At 45.7% G+C, this 12,162-nt stretch overlaps 1 protein-coding gene across 1 annotated transcript; it reads left to right on the top strand.

Annotated features, from left to right (window-relative positions):
• Window positions 1-9,323: 9,323 nt before the first annotated feature.
• Window positions 9,324-11,957, top strand: NUDT16 (nudix hydrolase 16). Its single transcript, XM_049629834.1, has 3 exons — window positions 9,324-9,498; window positions 9,597-9,866; window positions 10,615-11,957. The coding sequence occupies exons 1-3, from the start codon at window positions 9,361-9,363 to the stop codon at window positions 10,792-10,794; spliced, it is 588 nt and encodes a 195-aa protein (XP_049485791.1). The 5' UTR covers window positions 9,324-9,360; the 3' UTR covers window positions 10,795-11,957.
• The last annotated feature ends 205 nt before the right edge of the window (window positions 11,958-12,162 follow it).

Genomic DNA, 12,162 nt, shown 5'->3' with positions numbered 1-12,162 from the left:
TTCTACAGAACAAGTAAGCTCTGGAGATCTAATGTACAGCACAGTGACTCTAGTTAGAATACCGTCTTACTACATACCTGAAATCTGCCAAGAAAATAGATCTTAAGTGTTCTTACCACACACGAAAAATGGTAACAGTGTGAAGTAATAGATATGTTAATTAGGTTGATTATAGTAATCATTTCACATTGTTTAAGTATATCAAAACATCACCTTAAATATATATAGTTTTTGCCAATTATACCTCAATAAAGCTGGGAAAAATTTCATCAGGCAAATAAGAGGGACGACAAGATCTTGCAGGCCTAAGAACACAAACATGGAAGACACAAGACACAGCATGTGGGTTCTAGGAGTTTGAAATCTTTTTGTGCTGGTGGTATACAAAGTGTGAGAATGATTACATCATGTTTGAGAGGAAGGTGTAGTGGGCAGCCTCCAAGATGGCCTCCGAAATGATCCTCACTCTGATAGTCCTGTCTTATGCAGTTACTTCTCACATGGCCTGAGGGGCGGCCCATGTGACCCATAAAATACTGTCTAAATGGTGGCGTTTGGCTTCTGTGACTAGGTCACAAGACATGGATTCCATCTTGCTTTCTCTTGGATCACTCACTCTGAAGGAAGCTGGCTACCATCTTGTGAGGACACTCAAGCAACTTTATGGAGAGATCTATGTGATACAGAATTGAGGCTTCTGCCAACAGCCAGCTCCAAGTTGAGCTACCAGGAAAGCAAATTCTCCATCCTAATCATGCCTTCATTTGACTGTAGCCCTTGCTTACATCTGGACTAAAACATCACAAGAAACTCTCTGGAGCCAGAGCCATCCAGCTAAGCCATTCCTTAATTCCTGACCCACAGACAATGTGAAATAATAAGTGTTCGCTGTTGTCTTAAGCCACTACATTTCCCAATATGATTCAGTAATAGATCACTAATATAGAAGGCAATGCTCAGATTTGAGCTCCTGTGTTCTATAGCCAGGGGCAGCCCCTAAAGAGGTATCACCAGGGCATGGCTTTTAGCTGCCTCATGAAACTGTGCGGAGGGCAGGTTTGGACAGCATGAGACTGGGGGCAGGATGGAGAGGTAGTTAGTTGTGTCCAGGTGAGAAAAGTTCAAGTCAGGGCACTGATGATGAGGGAGCATAAGTCAAGCTGAAGCAAAGTACAGGCCAACAGCATCCCCTCTCCCCACCAGGTGGGATATGTGTGATAGTCCTCAGGCACTCCTGGCTGCCCAAAAACAGAAGAAAGGAAAGAAAGCAAATGGTTGACTGATAGAGATCATGGCCATGCAGGACAGGAGTCTCCTTCAGTTTATGGATAACTTAGTAAACTGCAAGAAAAGGCAATCTTATCCATAGCCTAATCTCTAGAAACCTACGGACTCCATTTCCTGGAGCCCTAATATCACCCTCATCAAGATATAAGGAGGCTTAATTGCTTGATATGGTAATGTGGGAAACTAAAGGAAATGAAAAATTACATTTCCTTACTGCCTACACCCCACTGACAAGTTCTTGAAACAGGTAGAGTGACCTTCCTCTAGGAGCTCAGTTGCCTTGATGATGACACTTGCTAGGGCTTGGCTTAACATGATCCTGATCCCCCAGGATCCTGTGAGTCTCCTTAAACACATAAAAATTCCTTTGCAAGCCCCCTTTATCTTTAACCCCCAAGTATATGTTAGCAATTATACTCCAAACCTATGACCCATGATACACATCTGAAGGGTCTCATGACTGAGGTTTTACTAAACAGTAATAACAATGTTTTCCTACTAACCACTAGCCTCTCAAGGTCCTAGAAACCTTGCTTCCAAAATTGCTTAGAGATTCACACTGTCCCTAACCCCATTCCAACCTGAAGGTATATAATCAGTCACTCTTCACAACCCTAGGCAGTTTTTTCTGCCCACGGGTCCTGTCCCCATGCTTTAATAAAAATCACCTTGCACCAAAGACGTCTTCAAGAATTCTTTCTTGGCCATCAGCTCCAAACCCCACCATCACCCCAAAACCCCATCACTGACAATGGAGTCAACTCAAGGGAATCAGAAGAACCAAGAACTGATTTGTGGGGGGTGGTTTGTGAGGACTCCTAGGTTTCCAGCATGGGTGACTGGGCCATTCACAGACCTGGGGATACAGGAGATGTGGGGGAGTTTGGTGGCGGGGGGAGAAACACTGAGTCCATTCCTGGGTGTGTTGGGTTTGGGGTGCTTGTGGGATATTCAGGTGAAGAGGTCTGGGCATGAAGTTGGAGGTGTCTGGAAAGTTCTTATAATCAATGGGTCCACCTAATGAGCTCCAGACAACACAGTGGATATTTTCAATGTTGGACCTGCAGACAACTAAGAGTAGAGTTGCCTTCTATAGAATGCCAACTCTTTTAAGTCTGCTAGATTTGACTTCACATATGTGAGTACCCCCCCCCCAATAATAATCACAGCATGTAGCCCTTCTAGTAAGTCCTTTGGGATAAACCCCATCTTATCTGGCAGCTCTCTGCTGGGGGCATCTCCTCCCCACTCCCCCATTGTATATTCTTCAAAAGCAGTGATTCTCACCCGTGGTTTTGCATTTGCAACATCTGGAAAATTTCATGAGGATTAAGTGGAATAATTAAAAATTTCCCAGTAGATGATAGATGTTGGTCACAGTCTTCTTTAGGCCTAAAAAGTGAGACTTAGACCCTTAACTTTTTCTCCCTCTCCTGGACCAAAAGGGATCCTGTCTGTGAAAGAGTTCTGTGAAATGCAAAGCTTTATTCAAATGTAAATTATAACCTTTAGCTTCAGGAGAAGTCAAAGATTTTTTTTTATTTTTAACTTTTTACTATGGAAAACATCAAACTGTATAAAAGTAAAGAGAATAATATAATATCCCCTTGTTACAGAACCATCACTCAGCTTTAGAAATCAATTCATGACCAATTCTATTTTATTTATATTCTCACCCACTACCACCTCACTGATTATTTTTATCATATAATTTATAAATATTTCAGCATGTATCTCTGTAAGATAATCCTTTTTTTTTTTAATTAAAAATAGATCTACCCTATGACCCAGCATTAGCACTGCCAGGAATTTACCCAAGGGACACAGGAGTGCTGATGCATAGGGGCACTTGTACCCCAATGTTTATAGCAGCACTTTCAACAATAGCCAAATTATGGAAAGAGCCTAAGTGTCCATCAACTGATGAATGGATAAAGAAATTGTGGTTTATATACACAATGGAATACTACTTGGCAATGAGAAAGAATGAAATATGGCCTCTTGTAGCAGCGTGGATGGAACTGGAGAGTGTTATGCTAAGTGAAATAAGTCACACAGAGAAAGACAGATACCATATGTTTTCACTCTTATGTGGATCCTGGGAAACTTAACAGAAGACCATGGGGGAGGGGAAGGGGGAAAAAAAAAGAGAGGGAGGGAACCAAACCATAAGAGACTCTTAAAAACTGAGAATAAACTGAGGGTTGATGGAGGGTGGGAGGGAGGGGAAAGTGGGTGATGGGCACTGAGGAGGGCACCTGTTGAGATGAGCACTGGGTGTTGTATGGAAACCAATTTGACAATAAATTTCATATTAAAAAAAAGAATACTTTTAAGCTTCAAAACTGTTATTACACTTAAAAATTATCAATAATTGCTATCTATCAAATATCCACTCAGTATTCACATTCCCCCAGTCTTACTTTTTCTATAAGTTTGTTTCTTCAAATTAGGATCTAAATAAAGCCCAGTTGCCTCAAGTGATATGCCTCCTCCATCTCTTTTCCCCCCTTGTAATTCATTTATTGAAGGAAGCAGGTCATTTGTCTTTGTTGAATTTCCTTTAGTCTAGATTTTACTGATTATACCCTCCTCATTTTTTAAAAAAATTATTTTTTGTAGAAGTTTTAGACTTACAGAAAAAGTTGTAAAGATAGTATAGAGAGTTCCCAAACGGTCCACGCAGTTTCCCCTATTATTAATATCTCACATTAGCATGGTATATTTGTTACAATAATGCACCAATACCAATATATTATTTTTTAATGTTTATTCATTTATTTTGACAGAGTGAGCATGCAAGGGGCAGAGAGAGAGGGAGAGAGAGAATCCCAAGCAGGCTCCATGCTGTCAGCACAGAGCCTGATGTGGAGCTCCATCTCATAAATCATGAGCTCATGACCTGAGCCAAAATCAAGAGTCGGATGCTCAACCGACTGAGTCACCCAGGTGCCCCTCAATACAGTAGTACTAATCAATGTCCATACTTTATTCAGATTTCCTTAGCTTTGATCTAATGTCCTTTTTCTAATCCAGGATCCTATCCAGGATACCACTTTATTACATTCAAACATCATGAATCCTGAAGGTCCCCTTTGTTGTGGCAGTTTCTCAGACTTTCCTCGTATTCAGTGACAACAGTTTTGAGGTGTGCTGGGCAGGTGTTTTGTAGCATGTCCCTCCATTGGGGTTTAATGCTTTTCTCACAATTAGACCAGGGTTATGTCATTTTTGGAGGAAGACAACTAACAGTAAGTACCATGTTCATCACATCATACCAAGGGTGCATACCATCAACATGACTTATCACTGTTGATGTTGACCTTGATCACCTGGCTAAAGTAATGTTTGTCAGGTTTCTCCTCAAAGTTACCAAATTGCTCCTCAGCCCCCTTTTCCTACTGTCCTCTTTGGAAGGAAGTCATTATTCACAACCCAAACTTGAGGAATGGGCAATTGTGCCTCACCTTCTGGAGGGCAGAGTATCTATATAAATTATTTCAAATTCTTCTGCATGAGATATTTGTCTCTGTCCACTCATTTACTTATGCATTATTTTTTTTAAGTAAACTATACACCCAACCCTGAGATCAAGAGTTGCATGCTCTACCGGCTGAGCCAGACAGGTGCCCCTACTTATGTGTTATTTACATCAGATAGCTAGATATTAGTTTATAATTTGGGTTACAATCCAATATTACTTTATTTTGTTGCTCAAATTGTTTCAGCTTTGGTCATTGTGAACTCTAATTGGTTCCTGTATCCCTGTCACTTTGACATACTCCCATCAATATGTTTTATTTTTTTTCTTTTCATTAAAAAATTCTGGCATCACAATATGCTCCAGGTCTATCATGTATCTATCAGGTATATTTCTTGTCCCAGTGCTAGAATCAGCCTTTTTTCCAAGGAGTCTTAGTTCCTTTCATTAGAAAATGATACTGGAGGGACACCTAGGTGGCTTAGTCAGTTAAGTGACTGACTTCAGCTCATGTCATAATCTTGCAGTTCATGAGTTTGAGCCCTGCATCAGGCTCTCTGCTGTTAGCACGGAGCTCACTTTGGATCCTCTGTCTCCCTCTCTCTGCCCCTTCCCCATGTGTGCCCATGCTCTTGCTTTCTCTCAAAATTACACATTAAAAAAAAAAAAAAGAGGGGCCCCTGGGTGGCTCAATCGGTTAAGCATCTGACTTTTGGTTTCGGCTCAGGTCATGATCTCATGGTTCATGGGTCTGAGTCCTGCATTGGGCTCTGCGCTGACAGTGTGAAGCCTGCTTGGGGTTCTCTCTCTCCTATCTCTGTTCTTCACCCATTTGTGTTCTCTGTCTCTCTCTCAAAATACATAAACAAACTCAAAATTTTTTTAATAAAAAAAGGAAAATGGTACTGGTAATCAAGCTCTGGGCATGCTTTTTGCTACTGGGGTACCACTGCTTCTACTCCCTGTCAGCTGACAGAGTGAGGACATTTGTGTACACTAACCCTTGTATATTCACATAGCCATAACTATTTCTATGTGTAATCATCTGTATCCAAGTTAAGCTAAACACAAATTCATACTGCTGTCTCCAGCTCTGATACACTACTACATGGATCTTCCTAGCTTCTTCCTGACATTTAAAAAAGACGTTCTTTTGTATTTCTTATAAAATTGTCATCAGATCCAGATTCAAATTCAGTTTTTTGGTAAGAATATTTCATAGTAGGTGGTGCGTTCTTCCATTGTGAGGCACGTAAGATCCGATTTTCTTTTAGTGATGTTAGCAGTCATTGATGATCATTTCCTACTATCTATTACCTAAGTTTTAAAAATAGTAAAATTATGATTGGCTCTATCTTTTTTTCTTTGACTAGAATACCCTACATAAACTTGCCCTTATCAACTATTTGGGAGTCCCGAGGGACAGCCCATATTAAAAAAAAAAGACAGGATAAATGCTTCTTTTCCTCCTCTTCCTCCTCCTTATTATTATTATTTCAGGATTCAAATACTATTTATTGAATTAATGGATTGATTATCTCAGAGACTCCCAAAATTTCTCAGTTCTCTGTAATTTAGGGTGTCCATAAATTTTTCATGGTCCCCTTAAGCCAAAAGAAATAGCTAACAATGTCATTTGCTAAATGGTTAGATCCAAACATCTTAATAAGTGTTATATCCTAACAACATGGCACCCGTTTATCACCATCTACCATCACAAACCCTCAATCCCTGTTCCACACTGATTTTCTCATCTCATATTTGCTTCTCATCACAACTGCTAAAAACCCAGCTTCACAAAGATAGGACATCATCAAAAAGGATGTAGCCGGGGCACCTGGGTGGCGCAGTTGGTTAAGCGTCTGACTTCAGCCAGGTCACGATCTCGCGGTCCGTGAGTTCGAGCCCCGCGTCAGGCTCTGGGCTGATGGCTCGGAGCCTGGAGCCTGCTTCCGATTCTGTGTCTCCCTCTCTCTCTGCCCCTCCCCCGTTCATGCTCTGTCTCTCTCTGTCCCAAAAATAAATAAAAAAACGTTGAAAAAAAAAAAAAAAGGATGTAGCCATCTACTGTCAAATCTAATCATTGAACGGAAGCTAGTACTGCTCTTGATGTCTGAAAGAGACTGCTAAGTTTCTCAGGAAATTTAAAATATCTCTCAATGCCCCTGAAAGTCGGTATGGTGCACTGCTTGGGACCCTCAGGCTCCATTTAAAATAAGTAAAAAATGTACTTATTAAATTTTAAATTTCAGAATTTTTTTTAATTTTTGGTATTGAAGTATAGTTGATGTACAATGTTATATTAGTTTCAGGTGTACAACATAGTGATTTGACAAGTCTATACATTACTCAGCACTCACCGTGATAAGTGCAGTCACCATCTGTCATCATACAGTGTTATTACAATACCATTGCCTATATTCCCTATGCTGTACTTTGCATCTCCATGACTTACTATATTTTATAATCGCAAGTTTTGTACCTCTAAATCCCCTTCACCTATTTTGCCTAGCCCTCCCACCCCTTTCTCCTGATTATTTTTCAAATGAATTCATTCTTTAGCATCTTCTGAGGCTGACCACTGATTTATTTTTAGTTTTGAGTGCCATTATGAACTTGGGAGTAGCTCTTGAGGGACATGGAATTGCTCTCAGCTCTCTACCTCCAGCCTTGACTCCTGGACAATCTGCCTCAGGAGGGTGGAATGGGGGAAGGGGATGGAGACTGCACTCACCGGCAGAGGTAGGGAGCAGTTTGGAAAGGGATGACAAGGTTGTGTGTGTATGTGTGGAGGGGGCGGGGGGGGGGTGTCTTGAGGGCTTCCATATTCATTCATCCTGAGAAAGCTCTGGTCTCCAAAGTCATTCATTAGTTCTCTAATAGCTGTTGCCTTGGTTTCATAGTGTTTTCCACCTCCTCAAAGAACCAGGAAAGAAAAATAGCCTGAAGCTTGGAAAGGGCACGCCTGACCCTAAATCCATCAAGGAAGCCCATGTAGGAGAAAAAGCAAGTCAACTTTGGAATGTTAGGGGTTAAGGGTTAGGGCACTGGTTGCTTAGTAGTTACCTGAATCAAATTTTAAAACCACCACCAGAGATGCTGATTCAGTTGGTCTTGGGCGTCTGCCTGGAATTGGCAGTTTTCACGAGCTTTTTGCAAGGTGATTCTAATGTGCGACAGGGGCCATTTCCAAACCCCCTAGTACTCCAACAGGCCAATGAATTGTGGCACACCTACAGTCTCATCACCTTGATTCAGTTGCCTGATACTAGTGGATGCCGTCTCTGCCATGTTATTCAGAAGACTAAGCTAGGAAAGATGATCCCAGGGACACTCCCTCTCCCCTCCAAATGCTGAGGCCTGATGTTGGCTGAATTCCAACCCACAGGTCTTTAATATTAGACACATCACTTTGCGCCTACCCTCGACTCCAAGGATGGCTACATTAACTTTGTGCTGGGCACTGTTCTTAGTGCTTTAAACATTTCACTATCCCTAAAAGGTTGGTATCATCCACACTTAGCAGATGAGCAACTAGGGATCTGAGTTAAATGACTTGCTAAGATCACAAGCCTGCATCTGTGCAGGTTTGTGGGCTCTTTCTTATCATGTGCTGTCACTTACAGGCTGTGACTTTAAGCTCAAGCCCTCTCAAGGAGCTGCCTCCTCCCTTCCTTTGTGTAATAAACACGGACTCTTGTAGAGGCTATATCTATCTGCACAGGACCTGAGAAAGGTGGGGAAGGAGTGATCTGGGGTGAGGGATTCTGAATCCCAGTTCCTCGGCATCAAGCCCAGAGTAGTGCCCTGCCCTGGGGATGGGCTGTTCCTTCCTTCACAGCTCAAGGGTCTGAGTGCGTCTGGGTAAAAGCCCGAAAGCCTTATCATCCACTTCTAAATCTGACACTTCCTGCGCCCACAGGGTTTCACCCACAGCTCTTTCCTCACTTAACTCTTCCCCTGAAAATCACATCAATCCTTTCCTATCCTACCTGTCCTATCCACTGCCTATCACCACTCGCAATTTCTGTCTAGAACCACACTTCTTGACCACCCCTGTCCTACGAAACCCATCCATACGCCACCAACCACCCAGGCCGTAAACTTTGAACTCATCCTAGCACAACTCTCCCCCAACGTTCAAACTTCCACTGAGTCCCCTCCAATTCAGCCACGCAGGGCAGCTGTTAACACCCATCGCTCCTCTCCAATCCCCACTGTCCAAGGGCAGGCCAAGTGTCTAAAGCCAACTCGGCTTCGGTAGCCCCGGCCCCAGCTCCGGTCTCCGAGTGCCACCCAAACCAAACCAGATGCAGTTCCCTCAGACTCGCGTGCCGCCTCCAGCCGCAGGCCTCGGCCCTAATTACAGCCAGCCAGGATACCCCGCAGGCCCGGCCCTGACTGAAGCTTTACTTCCGCGCCAGCTCTGCGCCCAGGGCGCCGGCCACGCCTCCGCCCCGCCCCTCCCGGGGCCCAATCCGGATGCGGCCGTCACCTGCCCCCCGGGCCTGCAAGCCCCGCCCCCATTGGCGGCCGCCCGGCCCGCCCTCCCACGTGGGCCCTCGGGACTGCGGCTGGGATAGCGTCAGGCCATGGCCGGGGCCCGCAAGCTGCCGTTGGAGCAGGCCCTGGCGCTGGGGCCTGGCTGGCGGCACGCGTGCCACGCGCTGCTCTACGCGCCGGACCCGGCGCTGCTGTTCGGCCGCATCCCGCTCCGTTACGCCGTCCTGGTGAGAGGGGGGACGCGCCCCGCCCCGTCCCCTCCCTCTCCCCCTCCCCCGGGGACGCCGACCGGGCGCCCGGGCAACCCCAATTCCCTCTCCCGCAGATGCAGATGCGCTTTGATGGGCGCCTCGGCTTCCCCGGCGGCCTCGTCAACTTGCAGGACACCAGTCTGGAGGCCGGGCTGAACCGCGAGCTGATCGAGGAGCTGGGCGAGGCCGTGGCCGACTTCCGTGTGGAGCGCGCCGACTACCGCAGCTCGCACGCCGGGTCCGGGCCGCACGTCGTGGCCCACTTCTACGCCAAGCGCCTGACGCTGGAGCAGCTGGTTGCGGTGGAGATGGGCGCCACGCGTGCCAAGGACCACGGGCTGGAGGTGGGGCCGGCCCGGGAACCCCAGCCCCATGGCCTCCCTGCCCCCCGAAAGCCGCTCCCCCACTTTCCTGGAGTAGCTGGGGCCTTGGGCTTCTTTCATCTGGTTGACTAGGCACAGCAGGCGTAGTCTGCCCCTTTTACTGACCTCTGCAGTTGTTAATTTTGGAACATACGTATCCAAGACTCTCTTCTCCCCATAGATTTGGCTAAGCCTTGCACCCTTGGCCCGTGATTTTCTTGGGTGGGAAATGTGGCCTGATACTTTGTGGGGAAACCTTTGTCGTTAGGCTAGGGGAGTAAGGGGACAGATTGTGTATGGAGATGGTTCTCAAACTTGGGCAGGTATCAGAATCATCTGGGAGGCTTATTACTGACCCCACTTCCAGAATTTCTGGTTCAGTGGGGGAGAGAGAAAAGGACCTGAGAATTTGCATTTTTCAGAAGTTGCTAAATGGTGCTGAAATGACTGGTCTGGTGTATTTTTGAGAACTACTTGGTGTAGGGGCAAGCATGCATCCTGGAGGCAAAGAGCCACCAAAAGTTTAGTGATGTAGGAAGGATTAGCATTTTTGAAGCTGAATAGCATGACTTGGGTCTTTTGTTGGTAGAGAGGTGGGCGCAATAGGTATAAGGCGTAAGTCCTCAGGCTTGGTTCTGCTGCACTGATAAGAGGTGAGACCTCTGAGCTGGAAAGATCTGTGTAGGATGAGCTACCTGTCTCATTGTCACCTGTCTCCTTCCTTTCACAGGTGCTAGGCCTAGTACGTGTGCCCCTGTATACCCTGCGGGATGGTGTGGGAGGCCTGCCTGCCTTCCTGGAGAATTCGTTTATTGGAACTGCACGGGAACAGCTGCTGGAAGCCATCCAGGATTTAGAACTGGTGGAATCCGGCTCTTTTACAGCCCGTAAGATCTCCTTACCTCGCTAGAGGCAGCCCTTCGTGGACCCACGGAACCTGGGATGAGGACCTTGGTATTGGGGAAGGGAGGCAGGAACAGGGAAAGCTTTCTCTTCTGGCCCTGGGCCTGACAGATGATAACAGATTAAAAAGAGAAGTATGTGCAGTATGTTTGAGCAGAGCCCCCCCCCCCCCCCCCCCCAACAGTAACTCAACATCTGGCACAAAAATCTGCAGCTCATCTCAGGGACCTGGCACATTCTCAGAGCCTGCCTCCTCTCCGTACGTTTGTACACACATGGCACGGCAGCCCCCAGACATATGAATGTACAGTCTGTGCCTGCGCTCACTCCTCCCCATAACCCCCATGTGCAGTTTAACAGGACGTGGCACATGTGGGGCCTGGCTTGTCACCAGAGCCATCTCCATGTTGGAGAGGAGCTTCTGAACCAGGGCAGCATTTCTTCCCACACTCCTACATGGCTATTCTCCAGGGTCTAGTCCAGCCCATGCTTGCTGGGGAGGACAGAGAAGCAGAGGACCCTTTTTCCCCTTGAAAATGATCGCATCCTTGCCCGGGTGTTAGCAAAAGCGATATACCCCTGAAAGGTGGTAGAGGGTCCTAACCAACCTCCTGGCCTCTCATGAAACTGAGTGGAAGGGGTGAGAGAAATGGTTTGGTCTACTTGGTTGACCTTGGACTTGAGACTTATGAGTCCTGCTGTATCTCTTCCAAAGCCATCATCTAGGACCCTTTAGATCCGGGACATCAGAAGGGACCCAGCCCTGGTCTAGCCCTGGCTTACAGCTGAAGCACTTATAGCTAAGCCTCAAAGCCCTTCAGTTTTTTCAACAAATACTCTGAGGTATTGGAGATCTAGGGATGAGAGAGCCATAGCTCTTACCCTCTACAGAGTTAAAGGGCTCAAATGGCAAATATTTCAGGCTTTATGGGCTACGTTGTCTTTGTAGCATCTGCTCAACTCTTATTTCATAAGTATCGATGAACATAATGGGCGGAGCTGTGTTGCAGTAAAACTTTCTTTGTAAAAGGAGGTGTCCAGCCTGAGGGCAGTAGTGTGCCATTGCTTGCTCTAGAGAGGAAGATAAGTAGTCAGTTTAATTATATTGCCTATTTACTTGTTTCATGTATGTCAGTGTTAAGAAGGAAATAAAAGATTGATATAGGTCTCGCCTTGATATTTTTTTACTTTTCACCGAGGTGGTCCGGAAGGGCCCTCTCTGAAGAGCATTTAAGCTGAAGGATAAGAAGGAAGTACTAGGTAGGAGCGTGGGAAGAGTAGTCTAGGTATTCCAGGGAGTAGCATGTAGGGTACTAGGGAAGGGAGGCAGGTGTTAGGGTTCTGAGGAAGAATCTTGGCAGATTATCCCACATCA

This window comes from Panthera uncia, chromosome C2 (assembly GCF_023721935.1).
Source record: "Panthera uncia isolate 11264 chromosome C2, Puncia_PCG_1.0, whole genome shotgun sequence".
Lineage (NCBI taxonomy): Eukaryota > Metazoa > Chordata > Mammalia > Carnivora > Felidae > Panthera > Panthera uncia.
Note: the sequence above shows the minus strand (reverse complement) of the source record. Positions and strands in the feature narration are given on the sequence as shown.

Bases quoted from the DNA above. Each gene is read 5' to 3' on its own strand.
- NUDT16 (XM_049629834.1), top strand. From the start codon at position 9,361: ATGGCCGGGGCCCGCAAGCTGCCGTTGGAGCAGGCCCTGGCGCTGGGG. The intron at 9,499-9,596 runs GTGAGAGGGGGG...CCTCTCCCGCAG, and splicing joins CGCTCCGTTACGCCGTCCTG to ATGCAGATGCGCTTTGATGG. The intron at 9,867-10,614 runs GTGGGGCCGGCC...TTCCTTTCACAG, and splicing joins CCAAGGACCACGGGCTGGAG to GTGCTAGGCCTAGTACGTGT.